General features: G+C 46.1%; 1 protein-coding gene across 5 annotated transcripts in view; it reads right to left on the bottom strand.

Annotated features, from left to right (window-relative positions):
* KALRN (kalirin, RhoGEF kinase) overlaps window positions 1–22,711 on the bottom strand; it is a 626,732-nt gene that overhangs the window by 472,061 nt on the left and 131,960 nt on the right. For all 5 annotated transcript variants that reach the window (XM_010834276.1, XM_010834277.1, XM_010834274.1 and 2 more), the window contains exons 2-3: window positions 14,241–14,315; window positions 7,180–7,294 (exon numbers count right to left, since the gene is read on the bottom strand). In XM_010834276.1, coding sequence (XP_010832578.1) covers window positions 7,180–7,294; window positions 14,241–14,315 — 190 coding nt within the window. The remainder of the gene's footprint in view (window positions 1–7,179; window positions 7,295–14,240; window positions 14,316–22,711) is intronic.

Genomic DNA, 22,711 nt, shown 5'->3' with positions numbered 1-22,711 from the left:
CTTCTCCAGGAGATCTTCCCGACCCAGGAATGGAACCCGGGTCTCCCGCATTGCAGGCAGACGTTTTACCATCTGAGCCACCAGGGAAGCCAGGGACTGGCAATCCACTCCAGTATTCTCACCTGGAGAATTCCATGGACAGAGAAGCCTGGCAGGCTACAGTCCATGGGATCACAAAGAGGTGGACATGACTGAGAGATTAAGACACACAAACTTGACTTTGATAAAGTTGTGCTAGACACAGTGAAGGACAAATAACAAAACAAGGTCCCCACTGCCAAGCAAGAAAAGGGAAAGAAATCGGCCATCAGCCCCTGCTGTGTGCCAAGACCTTGGCTAGGTACCTTACATGTGTTCTTACGTGATCCCCACTACCTTCATGTCTGGTGATATCTGTGCCTATTTTACAGGTGAGGAAATTTGTCAGCTACATGTACATTTCTCCTCCCAGAGGGGAAGGTTCAGAGGTTCATTCTTCCTGGGCTGGAACACTCTGCATAATTTCCAAGATCAGTAATTGTCCTTGAGGCCACTCCTTCCTCCTCTACTAGTCCATAGTTCCACTCCCAACAAGTCAGTGGCAGTGTCCAAAGTCCCTTCTATGGGTCACGTTGAAGATGCACGTGAAGAAAAAACAACACTCCCCTCTCCATCAGGGGTCCTTTTGTCCAGTGCTGGGTCCTTGATTCATCACCTAAAGGCGTTTACTGGAAGCATTTCTGGAATAATGAGAGCAGCTTCTCATAGTTACGTTATGACCACATGGTTTCTGCCTCTGATTGTCCAGGTTATTGTTCTCCAGGGAATCACAAATGCTTGTCTCTGCATTTGAAGCATCACAGTAGGCTCTTCAGGGTTTCCACAAGCCCCCCCTGGGCCCTCTGCCTCAGGAGACACCAGCATAGACACACACCTGCCAAGTCTGGCAGTGGCATGGTCAAGAAAGTGAACTAACTTCAAAATGCCTATCGGCTGACTGCTAAGTAATGCCAGAATCATGCTTCTGATATCAGAGCAATGCAAGATCACTCCAGGCAGGTGACTGAGTGAAAGAAACATCTCAGACCCATGGAAACAGAACAGGATGAGCACCCTAGAATACAATGGAGACCACCCCCACCTATCCAGTTTATATGTTCAGGGTCCCTACTACAGACTTTCACTCATCTCTTTAAACAGTTTCCAAGGTCTTCAGTGCTTTAATTTTTTCACAGCATCCCTCAGTGTAATTCACACTTAAAAACCTTTGACTGTTCATCCACAGATGAGCATAAATGAATAGAACTGTGTGTCTAAAACTGAGCACACATACATGGGAGAGGAAGTTTGAGGCACCAACCCCCACCTCCATCACCCTGCACACCCACAGCCACCACGGGTGTCTTGGCCAGCAGAAACCTGAGCTTCAGACAATCACCACCTGCATTTCCCACCTGCAACAACCTTCATACTTAGAATCTAAAGAGTATCTTGGACGACACAGGTTTGATGGGACACCACTGCCCACCATAATTAGAATCATCCACCCTTCTTCTCGGAGAAGGCAATGGCACCCCACTCCAGTACTCTTGCCTGGAAAATCCCATGGACAGAGGAGCCTGGTAGGCTGCAGTCCATCGGGTCGCAAAGAGTCAGACACGACTGAGCAACTTCACTTTCACTTTTCACTTTCATGCATTGGAGAAGGAAATGGCAACCCACTCCAGTGCTGTTGCCTGGAGAATCCCAGGGACGGGGGAGCCTGGTGGGCTGCTGTCTATGGGGTCGCACAGAGTCGGACATGACTGAAGTGACTTAGCAGCAGCAGCAGCATACGTAAGCAATAAAAGATATTTAAAAGGGATCTGGAAAAGGATAAGATTTAGGCAAATGTCTTCATTGGCTCTATTTTCTGAACTTTACATCACATTCTTTGCAGTCTTCTTTAATTGATGGGGCTTCCCTGGTAGCTCAGCTGGTAAAGAATCTGCCTGCAGTGCTAGATACCCTGGTTCAATTCCTGGGTTGAAAAGATCTGCTGGAAAAGGGATAGGCTACCCACTCTGGTATTTGTGCTTGCCTGGTGGCTTAGCTGGTAAAGAATCTGCCTGGAATGCAGGAAACCTGAGTTCAGTCCCTGGGTTGGGAAGATCCCCTGGAGAAGGGAATAGCTACCCACTCTCATATTCTGGCCTGGAGAATTCCATGGACTGTGTAGTCCATGGGGCTGCAAAAGTCAGACACAACTGAGCAACTTTCATTTTCACTTTCACTTTCAGATCAAAGGGCAAGATACCACTGGCACATCTCAACAGGCCCTTACAACAGACACATTCAGTGATGATAGATTCCATAGCTTGGGTTCTCTCATGCTGAATACAGTGGGAGGAAATCCTTGCAGCTTTCACCCCTTCATCTTTTAACTTTCTGGCCCTCTCTATTTATTTCTATTTTCTGGTGACACTGCACAAAGACAGTGCTGGCTATAAGCCCAATTTATCTGTTGCTGAAATTGTAGAATAAGAACAAATTATCAGGTAATAAGCTGAATATTGGCATGTTGGTTTGATTGACATTACAGAATATCCCATCATTATTTCTTGTCATTTTTCCTCACCAGTATGATACCTGTATTCCCTGCTAGAACACTCAGCACCTCAGCAGCATTGCTATTAAGTGCCAGATACATCAAGGTGCTAACAATCAGTGCCCAGAGGAGCCGCAGAAAGCTGATCATGACAAAGCAGGATAACAATGAAGAAGAGGAAGAATACAATGCAATAAAAATAACCTGGGATTTCTTTACTAGATACTTAGAAATTTCTATTCCAAGCATATGGTCAACTCCCAATAATCACAGTGGGTAGACTATCCATACTATGAGCAATGCTCGGGCAACTACTTACTCTCAGCCTAGATTTTGTCTCTCAGTTTCTAGGGACACTCATCCACTGCTTGTTTCTGAGTATTTCTTTCCCACTCCTTTCATGTAAAAGTAATTACAAGCAGATATCAGGGCAGAAGGACTAAAAAGTCAGATAAGTATAGAATGGATGAGAGAAAAGATAACACAAGTTTGCCAAGATCCCTAACTGTGCTTCGGTTTATGGTAGGCACTCAATAAATATTTGTTGAATTAAGTGAATGAAGTTATCAGAAAGTTGAATTAGGAGACTTTTAAGGCTTTTCTTCCTACCCTAATTTCATCACTCCTCAAAATAAGATAACAGAAATCTCGGAGAAGCCCCAGGAGATAGATGTTCAGACTCATCAGGAGCAAAAAAGGGAAGTTGGAAAGGACTCATCGCAGGCTGAGATGGATTCCAAAAGAGTAACTGCTGCTGTCACAGTCACACTCTAGAATCATGTTTCGCCCCACCCAGAATGCAAGGGGACTGGAAAAGAGATCTCTTAGAATTTAAGACACACACAAGATCTGAAGTGAAATTCCAGGCCTTAAATAATTTAGGGGATTTGAGAAAGAGAGTATGTTTATGGGGTGGTAATACTGTTTTGAGGTTATAGATGTCTATAACGTGTTTTCCCCCAGTATCATAGAAACACAGAATTCAGGGCAGGAAAGTTTCTTAGAAATGATCTGATCGGCCTCCAACCCACTGTAGACGTCTTGGACAGGAAGCTCACTTTCTCCAGAGGCAGCGGCAGCAGTGCTGGACAGCTCCCACCTGGGCAGATCGTCTCTCCACTTCAGGTCCTGACCTCTCTAACTTCCACCCGGTGATGCAACAGAGACCATGCCTGTTCCCGCCTCTTAGGGGCAGCACAGCTCTCCTGATACCTGAAGTCAGGAGTCACTTGTCTTCCATTTTCACCCCCACCAGAAAACATCCTTCAACTGCAGAAACAGTTTGTGGATCCCTTAGTATGCTGCTCTCCTGACAATATTCTAACTGGTCCACATAGCTCCTAAAAAGGAGCTGGCAAGGTTCAGTGTAGCAGACTGAATGCAGTGGCCCAGACATAACCTGTTGGGACTTTTTCTTCCCATTCATTTCATACAACCATCCTTCTTCCCAGACTCTCTTGGGTTTTTGTTCCCTTTAGCTAGCAGAAACCTTTTCCTTTTAAATCACTTACAATCTGTTCTGTCCCACTTTTGCTTAACAGGTCAGAAATAAGTTCTTTTAATTGTTCACTTTCTGTTTAGAGTATGCAGTAGCTGCATGGATATGATAAACCTACCAGAAAGAAAATCACACCCTTCATATTTATAAAGGGCACACTGTAATAACTTATAAATTATCACAACCCTCTGTTTAATCACCTATTCTATAACAGTGCCCAAAGTGGCCATCGAGCTGATTGGTCCCTTAGATTCTGGGATCCTCTTTCATCACTTATTGACCCTGTTTGCTTGTCTTCTCTTGCTTCATCCCTATGCTACCAGCACAGTTATATACTGTACTGTCCTTTATGGTCACTGGTTTGGCACTCAGTAGGCAAATATTTAGGTTTTTCCTAACTTTCTCAAAATGTCTGTTCCTGCTCACCATGGATCCTAAATCAGCCTGGCTTATAGAGGCTCTAAATATTTGTAAAATAAATAAATGATAAATGCTTGAATAAATGAGTGTCACCCACAGGTGATCACCCCAGTCTGAAGAGCACATTCCACCTAACAGAAGCCTAGCTTTATAGCCTCCTTGGCCATGACCCAGAATAGTCTATTTCTTCTAGTCAGTGTCACCTGCCTAAATCTAGCTGTTCATTTTTGCAGATTCCTTTCTTTCCAAAGCCAGGGCTAAGCAGAATAATGGCAAACACTATCTGGTGTGCTAAGTGCTTCAGTTTCCTCCCCAGACCTCACTGTCATTGGAATAACCCTGTTCAAGGTTTTGTTTCCAACAGTCATCATGTGTGAACTTGTGGCCAACAGAACTAGGAAGCGATAGGTGGGCATGACTAGCTGGTAAGCTCTTCAGCCTGCCAGGTACACACACTCCTGGTAAACATAGGCCCCTTGGGAGGGAGGCAGCAGGCATCCCTGAACAATTTTTCCCACTGAAAGTAGCAACAGCATTTTTGCCTCCCACCTGCCAGAACCTGTGAACCTTTTCTGTTATCAGGAGCCTAGGATGCAATGCTTAGGACTACCCTCAGGGAAGCAAAAAGCCTGAATCTACTATGCTCTTTCCATGATAACCTATTGTTTATACTTTTTCATGACCTTCCTCCCAGCTCTTCTTGAGTTTTGTTCCCCTTTACCTAGTAGAAATCTTTTCCTTTTTAATTGCTTCCAATCCTTTTTGTCCCAGCTTTGCTTAACAGTCAGAATTAATAAAATGTTCTTCCAATTCTTTCACTTACTATTAAAGAAAAGAAGAGTGTGCATTAGCTTCAGGGATGTGATAAACCTATCAGAAACAAAAACATACCCTTCAGGATCCCAAATTTCTTCTGACTCTGAAAGAACTAAGAGTCTGTCATGGGTCCCCATGAAAACTCTTCCTGTAAATTGCTTTAGGAAATGCTTGGTGTTATGCCTGTTAGTAGTATACTTGGGAAAGATGCTTTTAAAATTGCTTAGCCCCTCAATGGCTAAATTGCTAAATTACCTACATCAATCATGGGTTATTTAATTCATCTCCTTGCCTCCAAGACAGATGGGAATATTTCTTCTGAATAAAGACATCCTAAGGGGGGCGGGGCGGGCGGGGAACCTTCTGTTCTATTCTTTATCCAACTCTCTTATACTCATAGTTTAGAAGCTCTTCTTTGGATACAACCTAAGTCCATTTCATTGGAGCTTAAGACTTCTTACCTTTATTCTGGTTCTCTGTGGATACCATAAAGAAAAAAAAAAGCCATCATTTGACATCTATTTGTTCACAGCCTTCTGCTCAGAGCTCTTCATTCTGTTCAACATCCTTCCAAGCATTTGATGACTGCCCTTAAATCCCCTTTACCACCTGCCCACCACCATCCACCAATCCTTATACATGTGTCTCCCCCATAGCTCTTTCAAATGCAGTGATTGCCTCAATTGACATCTGTTTCAAGAACTTAATCAGCATGTTCAACAATTATCCAAGGTCTCCCCGCAAAGGCAGAGCTCCTCTGTACAATTTACTGCTTCCTCTATAAAATGCAGAAAGACAAGATGAAAGTTCTAAAAGCCCCAGGCACCACTTCTTATTTGCCACAACAAACACTTGACAGACTCCAACCCCACTAAGTCAGAGAACAGAGTTCTCACTGACTGTGAACAAGGATGGGGAGAGCACCAGGGTAGGAGTCAGGAGGGCTCTGAACCAAGCTCTGCCACTGACCACCACCACCCCGTAAGCAACTCCAATCCCACACAGATGTTGTTTCCAAAGTAAAACACGACATGTATTTGCTTGGATTACTTCTCAGGGCTCTTCTGGCTCTCACATTCCATGTTCCTCTAACCATGCAAAGGCCTCTCCTCCACCTTCTTAAAAGATAAATTCCATGTCCCTAGCATGTCTACCTTGCCACACTCTGAGCGCAGCACCACCTAGAAACACTCAGAAACCAGTGTTTCTCAATCATTTTTTAAAATCATCATCCTGCCACAAAAGAGGCTTTTTATACTTTTTTCCTTAATCAGCCCCAATGAGATTTTAATACCATGAATACATTGTATATATGTTTATGCACTATATATTTAACTGTGCTTAATACATGAAAGTTTTTTGTGTGTGTGTGTGCCGTACACAAGAACCAATTCACATCCCCCTTGGAGGCAATATTGCCCCCATTGAAAATTCATGACCTAGATCGAGCTGAAGGCTGCCTCTTGAATGATATAAGTGGAGCTATTTGCCCTAAACTCTAAAAGCCACAAACATATTCAAAAGCCAGAGGTTTTTTAGAAAAAAATCCATTACACAAGCCAGAGTGGAATCAGCCAGAATTTCCATTTCCCCAAGGCAAAGAATGGCTTCCCATCCTTGCCCCCACAGGCCACACTGTCACCTGTTCCAGGGCCTGTCCTGGTCCTCTAAGCCTGGAAACTTCACCTCTGCCCATGGTTCCAGCATCCAGCTTCCACTTTGTTCATATGAATCCCAGCAGTAACAATGGGAATGCTGGGAATGAGATGAACAATAGGTATTGACGTAACAGAAATAATTAGAATCCATTCCAAGGGCAGACAGCTTACTTGCATCAGGCCAGCTTCCCCCTCTCTCCCCTGCAGAACTTTCACCTTACCTTGGCACGCTGGCCAGATAGGTCACCAGTTTCCGCAGGTCTTCCTGTCTTATTCTGTCATGATTGCTGCGAGCAGGGAAGGTCAGGATGGGTCCACCTCGCTTATCACGGCCCCCTGCAAAGAAGAGAAGGATGTTTAAGAAAAACCAGCTAGAAACTGCCAAAGAGGAAAAAGAATTCTCCTGAGTGCTAGATAAAACAGGCAGAAAGATGGTACCCAGAGAAATCTGGTCACTGCCTTGGGCAAGGGCAAGGAGTTTAGATTCGTGACCTCGGGCAAGTCTTTTGACATCTCTGTTGCCTCATCTGCAAAATGCAGATGAAAATAATGATGACTACATTACAGGGCTGCTGCAAGACTTGATAAGATGGCACATGGCGAAGCACTTTGAGAAGTACTCTCTACAAATACGAGATGATAATGAAGGAGGTGATACTTGCTCTTTCTGAGAAAACAAGCCAATGAAAGTGCTATGGTCTTTGGAAATTCAACCTCCAGTTTACTTCTCTTTGCAGACCTCTATGAGCAGAGTGCTCAGGGTTAACTGAATACCGTGGTGAGAAGCCCCTAAAGCATCCAGCTTGGACATCATTGCTAGGAGGTTTTTAGGTTCATAGAAAAGACCTAAGTGTGGTCTACACAGCCAAGGATCCACCCCTGCCTGCCTGCCTGCCTAAGTGCCACCTGTCACTCTTGCTGGAGAAGCCCATGAATCTTCATTGGAAATAGGATGCTCAAGGTCTTAATCACTGCAAATGCATATGTACACACTATGATTACAAATGTCTTCTAAACATCTGGTTTAAAAAAAAAGTGGGGAGGAGTAACTGGGACAATGATCATTATTTGCTATCAGGATGCTGGGGTTTTACATGGTTGCTTTTTCTTTCCTCTATTTTCCAAACTTTCTACTCCTGATTTATTCTGTGATTAAAAATTTATTAATTAGTGGATGCTATGATTAGGAAGCAGGACCAAATTTCCCAAAAAGGTTAAATGAGGACAAAGCTAAGGTGCAGTAACTGTGTCCTTACAGGCACTGGCCATTTCACAAAGAAGACTCTGTCATGATCTCAGGCTGCCACCTGACAGCCCCAGAGCAGGTCTACAAAGGGATCCAGTGCAAGAGGGAGGAAAGGCTGGCAAGGCCACCACCAGTACTGGAAAGCAAGCTTAAAGGTCAGCGCCTTGAAGAAGGGCACTTTCCAAGCCTCCCAGGATCCCACTCAAGTATGAGTTCATGAATATTGTTTCCCTCTGATTGTGGGGTCCAGAAATCACAAGACAGAGGGAGCCTAAACAAACAAAGTCCAACTCATTGCAGGATACTCCTCAGGAAGAAATAAGAAGGCTGCAAGGAGAAAAAGGTCAAACAAGATCATGGCCACTGAGAGATCTGGCCCTGAAGAAAAAATATTTCACCACCACCATCCCCCCTCCCTGCAGCCCCCACCCAGCCATATTTGTGTACACATACCGCAGAGTTGGATCCTGACCCCCAACTTCAAACCTTAAAAACCACAGGCTCTCAGCTCTGAATATGGGTGACCAATCTCATCTCATCTACCTTGGAAATGATCTCCATCTCCCAACTGCCTTCACAGGGGGAAAAGGAAGTAAAGGGATCAAGAGGAAAGTTTCCTCAAAGCTAGGAGGCTCTCCCTCACTATCAACCTTCGCCTGCAGTGTTGACCTCATTTGAAAGATTTTCACTCTTGGGTGGTTTTAACTGCAGCTATTGCCTTTCTCACAGTCTTTCTTCTGTGGATGGTTTAAGAGAAGGGAACCTGGGGAGCCAAGGTTGGTGTGATGGCAAAGACTACCTAAGAGGCTTGGAAGGATGTGGGCATTGTCCCTCCTGAGCAGAAGCCAGTTCTTACCTGGGAGTCAAGAGTTTCATAATCTTGGCTGCAGAAGGTTCCAGATGGTGGTGAGTGGTGGCGGGGGACATGGGATGGGGAGGGTGGGGGAGATGACCCAGGGGAGTGGAATCCCTTCCCTCCAGGAAAAATGAATGGATATGGAGTCCAGAGTGGGCAGCAGGACCAAGCCAGGTATTTTTCAGAAGGAAGATGAACTTGCAAGATTGTAGGAAGAAAAGGAGGAACAGGCATAAAGGAAGAGAATCTGTGCTGGAAAAAATGGAGACAAGGGATGGATAAAGGCTTCAGGACAGGTACAAGATGGGGGGCCCTGACCTTTTGTCTGTGGTAGACTCAAAGAGGAAGGAAAAAACAGACATAAGTTAGAAAGACAAAAAGTTCAGCCTGCCTAGGAGACACTTTGTCTAGGTAAAATAGTGTTGAAGGTCAGAGTAGGCTTGAGGTACTGGGGAAAGGGAGGATGGACCATCTTTGGAGAGTGTTCCTAGAGAATGGACAGCCAGACTGGGTATGATGTAGGTTTAAGGGTAGGTGCAGGTATCTGGCTTTAATGAGAGCTTTGTTGAAGGTCTGGCCATGGTGTCCATGCTAGCCTGTAACCTGAGCAAAGGCAGAACAGAGCTCATGCATAGATTAAGTGGGGAGGACTTGGGGAGGAAGGAAAATGGCCTGCTTCTTTGTGAGTTCTCAAAGGAGAGGGAACAGCATATGTTTTATTTACCTGATATCCATACTTCCCCAACTGATAGGGGAACACCAGAAGCAGTCATGGGTAAGAAGATAAGGCTACAGACAGACATATCAAGGTCAAGGTCTTGAATGTGCGTGGCTACAGTAAGGAGGTGGAAGACTTCAGTGCCAAGGAGATTGAGGAGCCATGAAGCTGTAGGATTTGACTGATAATTAACATGAGTGCTGAGGTTCCAGAGGGCACTAGGTAGAGATAAAGAATGAGAACCCTTTGCTGAAGTCAAGGTGCATTGTGGAGTGGGCCCCAGACAGTGGAGACAAAAAAAGCAAAGTTTTTAAAAGATGATAGAGATGATGGCAGGATCTTCAGCAGCGCCATCCCCTTACTTATCCAACACCTGCTGTTTGCCAGTTAATTGAGGCTTTGGTGCTGGGAATAGAGGCTGGGAATATAGAGGATAAATAGGGAGGGAGTGGTCTGATGTGCTAGAAAAGGCACTGATCTCCTTCCGCAAAAGCAGGGCAGGACAGGCCTAGGTAGGAGGCAAGTTCAAAGGCAAGGGAAGTTAAGGCTTTGCTGATTGAGGTGGAGGAAGATGGCACTCATATTTTTCAGGGGGAACCAGGCTCCAGTGGGGACAAGTAGATTAGGGTAATTTTGGAGGAGGACAAGAAAAACACCTCTAGGGAATCATACCAAAAGTTTGGCCCATACAACTGTAGTTCTGCAAGATGCTGATGGATACACAGGGTATTTTTAAGAGAATGTGTTATTTGTATTTTGGGAAATGCTTTCATGTTTTGAATGGACAGTCTCCAAGAAGGTGGCTACAATAGGCAGCATTACCCAAGTTTACTTGAGAGTAAGCCCTTTTTTCTTTTTTGAGGATCATCTCATGTACCTGTTTTTCTATGGAACATGCTTTGAGACATGGGTCCAGAGTATAAATGGTGGTGCCACGGCAGTGTGGAGTTCCTCTGAGAACAAGGGGCATGATGTTGATGGTGGATAAGGTGGCAAAGAGGGACATCGGGAGGAGCCAGATGAGGGTGTGAGCACACACAGAGAACAGGGTGAAAAGGGTCTGCACAGGGAGGCTGGAGAGAAGGGACAATGGGTGCTGAAAGTGGGAGGCAGAAGCACATGAAGGAAGTTGGAGAGAGAGCAGAGGGAGAGCCCATGGCTGAGAACACAGAGCAGGATGGGGCAGGGCTGGAACGATGCAGGCTGCCTGAGCACAGCCACAGATTCTGTTGCACACACGTGCACTCGCCCACACACTGGTGGGCCCTGGATTATTCCAAATGCCCGTTCCCATGGCAGCACAGCTTCCCCTCGCCTTGGCCACACCAGGGCACCAGCAGGGGAGGGGGCTTAACCAGCACTTGGTTTCTCTGCTCAACACTTCCTGCGGGGCTTTTTCTCAGAGAGACATGGATCCGGTACACTGCATTACTTAATTCTGGGTTTCTTTATTTTTATTTTTGTGTTTGGTCTTCTAAAAGCTTAGGATACAAATGCCTTTTTTGGTTTGTTTTTTGTTTGGGGTTTTTTTTTTAGCTGCAGCCAGTCATCTCTCTGGCACCCTCAGTGTCCTTACCAGGCACAGAAGGACAACACTCCCTAAACCCCAAAGTTCCTAGCACCACTTGCAAATGAATAAGACTTACCTCACATAGAGAACAGACTTGTGGTTGTCGGGGGAAAGGGTGGCCCACGTGGACACGTGGGCATGAGTTGCCCACTGGCCCCCTTGGTCCCATTCTGGGAAGCAGCTACCTGCCTCTCACTTGACTGACCATCTTTCTGGCACATTGCTGCTCTGTACACCCTGAGGAAACCTCCTGACGCTTGGAAAGCTCTTTTCTAGGGCTGGCTGGACCCTGCTCCAGGGCTCTAATGGAATTCACATGGGAAAAAATAAGCCACAAACAATCAAGCTAGGGTCCCGATGCCAGACTGTAACATGTCTGCATTCATATGCCCTGAACTGCTGTCCAACAGGATGGTGCTCAGAGGGTATGCATTAAAGCCAGGATGACCTCCAGGAGGAGGCAAAGTGGGAACTGACTTTGGAAGCAGAGGAACGGTTCAAAGGCACTGCAGATAGAGGGAGCCTCAGGCATAAGAGAATGGAAGGATGAGCAGGACACCTGGGCAGAGGTAGGACACCTGTTTAAACAGGCTCAAGGCACTAAAGAAGAGGAAGAGAAACGCTCTGGCTCCCTAGAGATTGTGGCCATGTCCTGGGAGCCCAGATGATGGACAGCAGTAGAGGTCAGAGCCCTGGTGCTACTCAGCAGTCCCAAGACTTCTACACAAGGTCTTCCCAAAATGCTCAGTGAGCACTCAGATCCAAGTCTATGAAGGCTTCAGAGGCTGTCTTCTGTCTCCACCCATACTGAACTCACTGCCACCTGATCGAGTCAAGGATCCAGCCTAAGCTTCAGCTTCTTCAGTGACAGGGGCTCATTACCTAATAAGATATACCAGTGCCTAATGCTAATGGAGAAGGGGAGCTTCCCAGCCACTCTAACAGCAAAAACAGTAGCAAAACACTATATTATTATTACCACTACACTGCTGTGCTTAGTCGCTCAGTCATGTCTGACTCTTTGCGACTTCATAGACTGTAACCTGCAGTAGCCTGCCAGGTCCCTCTGCCCAGGCAAGAATACTAGAGTGGGTTGACATGCCCTTCTCCAGAGGATCTTCCTAACCTAGGGATCAAACCCAGGTCTCCCACATTGCAGGCAGATTCCTTACCATCTAAGCCACCAGGATACCACTACTACTGCTACTACTACTACTACTAATATAGAATGCACTTAGTACTTACAAAGGCTTGACTACTCCCATCACATACTCCACCTTCACTTCCCATCCCTACACTCTGAGTTATCAGTCTCCCCTCCAGTCGGGTGGGAGACACCTGCTGCTTGGTTTCTCCTTCCTCAACCCCCCCGCCCCCTTTCTCCCTTCTCTCCATTTTGGCTGTCACCCATCAGTGCACCCAGCAGTGCCTATGGAGTGAACCCCTGCACTGAAGGACTCTGCTGGCTCTTTCCCTGTGATTCCATTGTCACTCCTTGTAGATGGCCAGAATCATCCAGAAACAGAAGTTCAATCTATGAAGCCTAAGTACCTGGCTGTATTTTTTAAAAATCTGATCCCTGGCTATGCACACTGCCATTCCCTCAGCCCCTGCTAGAGACTCTGAGCCAGGAGGCCTATATTGATGGCCTAGAACTGGCACCCATAGTGATGCTGGTACACCTCACAGTTCAGTTTCAATTACATCAGCAGTTACCAGACTTTTTCTTAAAGGGTCAGATGGCCTGTGGTCATCTGGTCTCTGGTAGAACTACTCAACTCTGCTATTACAGCAACAAAGCAGCCATTGGCAACACTGGTAGTAGACTGAATAATGGCCCCCAAGCATATCAAGCCCTAATCTCTGGAACCTGTAAATGTTACCTTATTTGGAAAAAGAGTTTCTATAGATAGTGACTGTTAGCGCTCTAGAGATGGAAAGATTATCCTGGGTGGTCTGAGTGGGCCCAGAAGTGAAGTCACAGGTATCCTTACTGTGAGGCAGAAGGATCTAACATAAACAGAAGAGCAGAAGGCAATACCACCATGGAGGCAGAGACGGGATGGCATGGCCACAGGCCAAAGGATGCTGGTAGCCCCCAGAAGCGAAAAGAAGCAAGAATCAAAGTCTCCCCCAGAACCTCTGGAGGGAGCACAGCACTGCTCACATCTTGATTTCAGTCCAGGAAACTGATTTTGGACTTTTGGCCTCCATAACTGTGAGCGAATACATGTCTATTGTTGTAAGCCACCAAGTTTGTGGCAAGAGGAAGCTAATACACTACTAAACATGGGCTATGTTCCAATAAAACTTTATTTGCAAAAACAAGTGCCTGGCCTGCAGCAAAACACAGGGTGCACAAGACATGCTATAGAGAAAAGTCAGAAATGAATATTATTCAGAAAAACAAAAAATAGATACAATTACTCACTTGAGTTCCCTTTGCTAGACGAAGAGATAAGGAAGAGCCAGAAAAAAATTTACATCTCTTGTCCTTGACCCACTTAGAGATGAAACTAAATAAAACCTGTGGGAAGGTGTGAAGGGGACAGACCCTTGCATCTCTCAGAGGGGCCTCAGCAGCTCCCACAGGCCTGACAGGCCTGGAAGGGTAGGGCAAGGTGAGGTGGATGTGCGTGGGTGCATGATGGACCCACCTTTGGTTGTGAATGTCCTCCAGGACACCCAGTGGGGACCAAAGTGCTCCTTTCCCTTTCTGCCTGCCTCTGGAGAGAGGAGCAGCTGCTTTGAACATCACCACCACCCCCACCTCTTTCTCATTAGCACACAAAGAAGTGCATGCCTGCACACATTCAACACACACACACACACACACACACACACACACACTTCTCTAGATCTGTAACAGAGGAAACTTGCATAGACACTCACCAGACACGAAGGCCACTTTTTCCTTTAGGATGGGAAGGACATCAGAAGCTTTCAAACCATCATTCCGAAAAGAGCCTGTCAGAGAATAAAACAGAAGGAATCAGAGTGAAAGGGGTCAAAAGACTGAATCCCTCGGTTCCCCCTTAGCTTTTCAATCCCCTCATGGGCCAGAAAATAATGCCCTCTTTGGGGCCCACAGCCTAGCCCAAGAGCAGGAGAGGCTCCACAACAGAAAGGACACTTTGACATGATGCCAGTCCACAGGGGTGACCAAGAGTATGCCCCTCTGGGTCCTTTTCAAGAAGAGGACAGTGCAACTCACCCCCCCCCCCCCCCAATTATACACAAAGTACCATGTCCTAGAAGCAAAACTACAGCCCCATTGCTGTGCACTTGAAGATGGGGGCTTTTTGGAAATCGTTTTTGTACTTCCAGTGCTAGCACAGTGGCTGGTACATAGTGAATGTTACACACTAGACACTCAGTAAATATCTGTTGAACAAGTCAAGTTAACATCAAGGTGGACCACAATGTCCTAAATAATTCCTTTTGCTTTTTCCTCTATGTGGCATAGCAACTGTTACTCTTCATTTTACAGATGGAAAAAGTGAAAATTCCTGAGAAGCAAAGTCGAGCAAAGCATTTTCCAGCTCTTCTCCCTTCCTTCAGTGTCACTGTCATCAGTCCACATGAACGACTGATGAGCAATGGCAATTCCACAGGAAGCAAATGCACTCCCTTCTTCAGCAGCTCACTCTCTGCCTAAATCTCATTTCTCAGGTGGAAAGTCATTTCTGGGGTCCAGCTGAGCCCCTGTTAGGAGGCTGGAGGCAGAGGCCTGGGGCTCACACAGAAAAGAAAATAACAACGTGCCTGGAGAAACAGCAACCTCAGGAAGCAAAGGACAACCCAGGCTGGTGTTAGATGTGTGGGAAGGGAGGACTCAGCTTACACATGCACACATACAAACTCCAGGCCATCTCACCACCCCTTGTCATTTATCCTGAGTACCCCAGAGGACTCTCAGGGAGAGCCAGCCCACACTCAGAGCCCTGCAAGCTGTAAATGGAATTTCTGCTGTGTACCACCTTCAGGAACATGGCACAGAGGGACCCCAGAAGAAAGGCAGCCCTGTGTGGGCTCAGTGAGACAGAGCTAGAGACCACGGACACCCCTTCAATGCCTTCTCCACTTGCTTTCTCCCTTGTGCGCCCAACCTGATAATCTACAAAGGGGAGAAACGTGTTGAGAAGGATGGTCTTGCTCAAAGCGTCTCAATTCCTAATCACTGACTATTTCAAGCATCCAAAATTGTTGGGAATTTTGGCAACACCCCAGGACTAAGATCACTGCCTAGAGAAGAGAAATAAGACAGTTGCACACTCAACCAAAGAGGAGAAGCAGGCTCAGAATGCCAGTGTCCATGGTAAGAGGTCATATGCTAGCCCAAGACAAATTTACAAAGGATCTCTGACCCTTCCATCTATTTCCTCATTTTCATTTTTCACTAAATGTAGACAGTGATGCTTTTTGCTCATCAGTTGCTTCTCTTTATAAGCTGACCCAGAGCAGCTGATGCTGAAGTAACCAGCTGCAAGGCTCACTTTGAGAAGACTGTGGGCAATAGAAGAAAAAAAATAACACCATAAAAAGAAAGTTCTAACTATAGGACTTTTTGTACTTTCTATCTTTGTTTGTACTGATCTTTATGCTCTGACTTTATCTTCCAACAAAGGAAAGCTATTAAACCTCACCAGTAGAAAGTAATTAGGATCAATGTGCTGCTGCTGCTGCCAAGTCGCTTCAGTCGTGTCCAACTCTGTGCAACCCCATAGATAGCAGCCCACCAGGCTCCCCCTTCCCTGGGATTCTCCAGGCAAGAACATTGGAGTGGGTTGCCATTTCCTTCTCCAATGCATGAAAGTGAAAAGTGAAAGTGAAGTTGCTCAGTCATGTCTGACTCTTCGCAACCCCATGGACTGCAGCCTACCAGGCTCCTCCTTCCATGGGATTTTCCAGGCAAGAACACTAGAGTGGGTTGCCATTGCCTTCTCCAAGGGTCAACATAAATTATCGTAAAAAATTACAAATAGATACATAGATAATTTTTCACTATGATGCAATAAGAATAAGCTTCAGTTTCCTGGGCAAGGAAGAGTCCTATTAGACTTTACCAGCTAGACAGAGATCATCTTTAACACATGAGTTATGTGCACAGAATGATATATCTGCATCAAAAGTTTTATTTTCATATATGGAATACATCTTTCTATACATCAGTTTTAAAACATTCTCCTTGACATCACTACATACACTATTAATTTCTAGAGAAAAAAACTTAATAAGTTAAACTTCAGTTCTGTGTCCTTCCAGATTATTTCCAAGTTCAAAAACAGCAAGACCCAAGCTAATGAAATATTACTGTATAACAACAATCCACATAACCCTCTTGTCTCCTAAACTCTTGTCCTATTTTTTTCCACTGTTGTTTCTCTCCTGCTCTATCATGTTAAAGTATACAGAAAATGAAAGTTGCTGTAGCCTTTTCCTTCTCCAAGGGATCTTTTCAACCCAGGGATCAAACCCAGGTCTCCCACATTGCAGGCAGATTCTTTACCAGCTGAGCCCCAAGGGAAGCCCAGTAAAGTATATAAGATGGCTCTAATTTCCATACAGTTCCCAGACAATTAAGGAAGAAAATGCTATAACAGAAGCAAAAGGTTACCCATCCTACCACCTCCCACCTATAGAGAGACAGAGAGAGAGCGCTTGGAATTCCATTCTGCAGACCCCACTCATCAAGCCCCACCTCCTCCTTCTCCACTCCAGACTCCAAGGCCTGAGAGAAGAGGAGCAGCTTATCCAGGCAGCTTGCAGTTACTGCTCCAAGTATATGTCACTATCTTGGGTTGGGCTGGTCTATGATTCCTGGCAGGGGTTGGGGGTCCTTTCTCTTCCCAGGCCGGAGTTTTCCCCATCCAATTCAGACCACAGCTGAGCTATTTCCTAGGTTGTGTGTCCAGCCATAAGAAAACCTAAAGGGTCCAGGTTTACAAAATCCCTAACTAAAGGATAATCATTTCCAACAGCAACAACATTTTTCACATTATAAAAGGATGTGATCCAGGGTCTCTTTAAATAAAAGTTGCCTTAGTGGTTTGAATTAGTTTCCTATTTGCCAGAAATTGAATTACAAAGAACTTTTCAACAATGTATGTATTATGTAAAGCCAAGTAGAGCTAAACTAATTAGTCTAGCAGCTCAGAAGTTGGTGACCTTGCATAGAAAACCTATTTGCACTGGCTAAAGATCCTATGTATCAATAACCCCATGGCCCTTGTGAAACCAGTTGTCATACATAATCTGTAAGAAAGGAAAACTTCGTTGAACACTAACTCAAACAGAACCAATGAAATAGCAACATGTTTTCACTACTAGGTACATGTCTGCACAGACTCATAGTAAATGTTCAATAAATATTTGATGACAAAATAAATATATGAATGAAATGTTAACCTTTCCTAAAGTGACTTGCACAAGGTCAGTGGCCTCATCTGTCACACCAAATGCTGGTGATCTGAGTAGATGATCTCCAGAGTACCACTCAGCTCTAGCATTCTGAGACTTTTTAAACCTTTTCCTCATATTTATTGGCCTTTGAGATCCTTAGATTATCAGATCAGTATGCATTGAAAGAACCAATTTCCTGACATGATTCAGTATACTTCAGGAAGACAGAACAACTCTTCCTTGGACTTCCAGTCCATTCTTCCCCAGGAATCAATTTAGAAATTGGAATACTCAGGGCACATCACACCATTTTGCAGACAGCCAAGTTACCAAAATGAGAGACTAGTGACAGGAGAACTTCCGGGGGCATCACACTTTGAAGGAGGCAGGCCTGAATGGCAAATTCTCTCTCTGATATAAAGGTATATTTGATGGCACTAATAGACTATAAACCCTAGGTCCCTTGCTACCTCTCAAGAAAGCCTGGGAAGAAATAAAAGCCCCTGTGCTCTTGCAGTTACTGCAGGAAAAGAAAGAACCAGGGGGCTCCCTCATGGACCTGACCCAACATGAATGCTGTGCTTTATCTTATGGACAAAGACACACTTCGCTGGTGCTCAGTGCTAGTCCCACCCCATTCACGTCCTGCTGCTGTCAGAATTACAAGCCTGCTGTTCTGTTAATTAGCAACGTTCAAATGCTCTACATCTATTAGGGAAGTAAAAGTTACCACTGCCATCGCCCCAGGATCTCCAGCATGGGTCTTCTCCAAGCCCCACTCTTGCCTACTCCTCACTCCAAATGGGCTATGCTCACATTGCTGCTGCCTGCTCCTCTTCACATTTTCCTAGTCACTGTTCCCATGCAAGAAGATGCCAATCACCCTCATCTGGCTCCCAGCCTCTGTGTGGCTCCCTGAGGCAGGAGCACAACTGGCCCTCTGTCACAGGCCCTGTCTGTGGTTCCGTAGCTCTGGGATAGCAGGGAGTCTCTCAGGGGAGCTGGGGCATCATCTAGGTAACCTTCTTTAGGAAGCAATCCTGATTTCAACAAAAAACAAATAAGCCACTGTTGAACATTTGGAGGTGAAAGCTGCCAGGGTACCCATGGATTGCTTTTTGTTTCCTTTTGGTTTGCAGTCACTCCCCCTTAATTTGCACTTAGAAGTTACTGTGTTAAGTATTCTAATGTTGCATCAAATGGGCCCGAACCCTGTTTAGCTACTGAGACAGCAAGTTGCCCAGTGCTCTGGTCTCCATCTCCTCTTTCCACTCCAACCCTGTGTGTCCAGGATGGAAGGCTTGATCATGGTGGCACTGAAAGACTGACTGATCTGCCACACAAAAATGATTTGGCTTAGAGCTGAGAGTTCCAAGAGCTGATTAGGCCAAACCTTAGTTTGGGCACTATTTGGACAATTTCCTATTCCCAGAGTCATTCTTTTATCAATTATTTCTTGAACCCTATTATGTGTGAGGCCTTATGTTAAGCTTTGGTTATACTTTGACAAGTAAGAAATGGATCCTGCTCTCCAGGAGGCTTCCAGGCAGAGGTAAGTAGGCATGCAGACAAGACAGTGAGCTATTGTCAGAGACAAGATAACATGAATGCAAAGGAGTCCAGAGGAAAGCCTTAAGGATGAGTCCTAACTGCTTGCTACTTAAAGTAACAAGCATCACCGAGCAGCTAGAATCTTGCTAGAAAAGCAGAATCCCAGGCCCTACCCCAGACCTACAGAAACAGAACCTGTATTTTAACAAGAAGCTCAGGTGAGGAATACACATCATGTTTAGGAAAGTGCTATACTCTAAAGTTTGTCTTTGTATTCCAGAGTTGCCTCAGAAGCGGAGATAGACAAAAGCATCCTTTAGCCCAGTCTAAACTGAACCCCTAAAATCTGATCTAGGGCTTCTGCTCACAGCCAACCCCCCGCATAGGATTCCAGAGATTCAGCCATTACTCTGTGACCCAAAACTCAAATCCAGCTCTGGAATAAAAAGGCTATCCAGGAAGGCTATCCTCCTCCAGGGCACTGAGACTGGACCATGTCATATTTTTTTATGGTAGGAACTTTTATGAATAACACTTGTTCAAACTGCTCAGAATTTTGGTAGTTTAAATCACTTTCTCATAGACCAGATGCTTTAATTTCACAACAAATCTTCCTCTACACCAGGCCTCAGACCCCTCTGCCTTCTGGAACTGTTCTCAGTACCACAAGCACTGCCACTGATCATATTTACAGGCCAAGATGCCATCTCTGAGATAGCCCTGGAGGATAGAGCATCCAAGTGGCGTATGCCTGTTTGCCACACCTGCTCTCCCACCCACGGTACAAAGCCCTGAACACTGGGCAACACTGGATGAGAAACAGAGAAGGAGAGGGGCTGTCACCCTAGGGAGCCTCACATCTATGGAGAGCACAGTGCTCATCCCGGGCAATTTGCTCCTTAGGAGAGGAGACCCAATTTTTGCCCTCTGAGAGTTTTCTGCCTAATACCTAATGCCTATTTCCTCTGACACCAGAAAGCTACCAGACACAGTACAAAAAGATAACTTAGATTCTGAGATGCTGATAAAGATCCTCCCATCTTGCCTCCAACATGGCTGGCCCACATCCCCTCTACCCTGATTACTGCTGCCATCACCCACTGAGTTACCAAAACAGAACCTTGGAGGCGTATCCCAGACTCCCCTCCATTGCAAATATCGATTCAGTCACTTGATAATGTTGATTCTGCCTCTTCAGTCTTTCTCTAATGAATCACTCCTTCTGGGCAGTTTGTTTGACCACCCCCGTCAGGTTGAGCTGTCCCTGACTATACCTTGTACTCTGTTACTCCTAAAAGGCATTTCTGGGTTTTCATTCTGTTCCCCCATTAACTGCCCACCATACCCCAAGGGTGGGGACCATGTCTTACTTGGTGCTCTACTCTAGCACCCAGCACAGTGCCTGTCATGCAAAAGAGGCTAAAGAAATACTGAACTGAGACTGAGCACACACAGGTCCTAAGAAGACAGAGAGTAAGAGTGGTGAGTGGTCAGGATGGTTCCCCCAGGAGGTGATCTTTGAACCAGATTTTGAATAAGGGAGGGGCCAAAGAAGAATGCTCTGATGGGAAGCAGTACATGCCAAGGCAGAGAGAAAGGGGAAAGCAAACCGTGTGCTATAGATGGAGAGATTACTGGCTGAACAGAACAGCAGGGTTAGAAAGGCATGGTGGTAAGGGGTGGGCTGTGTGATCTCACTCTGAACCTGATCATTCTCAACAGGTTGGGCTCCTGAGAAGGCCTCCAGCAAAGATGTGGCTGCAAATGCCTACAGAAGCTCAGAGAGCTGGATTGTGCCACAGTAAGGACCAGAGCTGGTAGAATCTGGCTGGTCCCAAAGGAAGGCTATAGTTCCGGAATGGATTTGGATCCAGCAGGCACTGACTCCAACCTCCATGAGACATCCTGTTCTGTCTTCAGGGAGACAGGGTAGGACGGGACACAGCCCCTGCTGAGGTGGCTGGTGGGATGGGGTGTGGGGGGCACTGGAGCTTGGCCTCTTTGTATCTTCTCCCTAGGTTCCAAGACAGGCAGGAGGAATGTTTGCTTGCGAGGTACCTCCTGGGAGCCTGCCAGGCTGGGAGTTTGGGGAAGACCCCATGAAGATGCAACATGGAACGATTCATAAAGGGAAGAGACTCAAGGACATGGCTCCTTCTGTGTGGGGACTAGTTGGGGGAAAGCTCTTGGGAGAAGATGCTGTCAGTGCAGCTAGGATGAGAGGGAACCCACTGGTGCAAAGAGGTAGTGGTCTTTATTCCCCTCACTGTCCTTTCTTTCCATCCTCTTTTCCTATATTAATTCAAGACAAGGATGAGAGGGGAAAGGGTAAGAGAGATAAAGAGCTGGAAACACACACACACACACACACACACACGCAGATGGAAGTGATTGTCTTGTCTCGTCTTTACAGACGCTAATGAGCTATTGAGGCAACTGCCTGTGGGAAACTCTTTCAGGGACTATAAATATGTTCCTTGGCACTCTCCTTAAAACACCTGCCACTGAGGCAGGAAGTGTGTGCAGAGCTGAACGGAAGGAACAAATCTGGCCGAGAAAGAGAAGGAACAGCTTTGTGCCAGCAACAGACACACAGCACAGTGTGGGAATTCATTGCCTCTGCCCAGTCTGGGGACCCATTGCCTCCAGTCAGGCTGACTCCCTGCAGTGTCCTTCACCACTGACACTTGCAAACATCAGATCAGCCAGCAGCATCCTCCCACCCCACGAGCAGCAGCCACGGAGCAGTGATAGTGCGGCAGGCTCTCACCCCCACAGCACCAGGCCATAGCACTTCTGAGAGAAGGATAGTCACAAGCCTCAGCTCACCTGATCTTAATGCAGAAAGGGAGGGGCGGGGTGGTGGTGGTGCAAAAAAACAAAAGGGCTCCTCTCTCAGTAATTACTAAAATTAAGCTTTTCCAAGCAAACTGATAGGCGTTATGCCAGAAACTGGCAAGGATGGCCAGACTGAGCCGTCTTTACATGAGGGGATGCAAGGTCTACCTTCTCCGAACTCTGGCATGCATCTGAATGTCACTCCTCACAATGACCACTTTCTGCCCTTCTTCATTGTGAAGTGTGCCTCTTCCCCGCAGTACCTTCCCTAACTCCTTCCTGACCCCAGGCTGGCCCGGCTTCCCTTCTCTCTACATCACGTGGCAGGCACCCCACTGCAGTGAGGTCTCCACCCCTGAATTGAGATCTTTGTCTAGACTCTTAAGCTCTTGAGGGAAGGAACTGGGTGCTTTTCTCCATATCTCCAGTGCATGGCACACAGCTGGTGCTTAATGAGTGACCTAGGAACTGAATCTTATCCATCCACAGTGCCTTCTACACAAACGGTGCTTAAGAGCAGCTGTGCCTCTTCCTCTCCTGGTCCCGCTTTGTGCCTGCGTCCACCCCATCTC

Source organism: Bison bison, unplaced genomic scaffold (genome assembly GCF_000754665.1).
Source record: "Bison bison bison isolate TAMUID 2011002044 unplaced genomic scaffold, Bison_UMD1.0 scf7180017864032, whole genome shotgun sequence".
Lineage (NCBI taxonomy): Eukaryota > Metazoa > Chordata > Mammalia > Artiodactyla > Bovidae > Bison > Bison bison.
The sequence above is the reverse complement of the archived record's forward strand: the minus strand, read 5'-3'. Positions and strand labels throughout refer to the sequence as shown.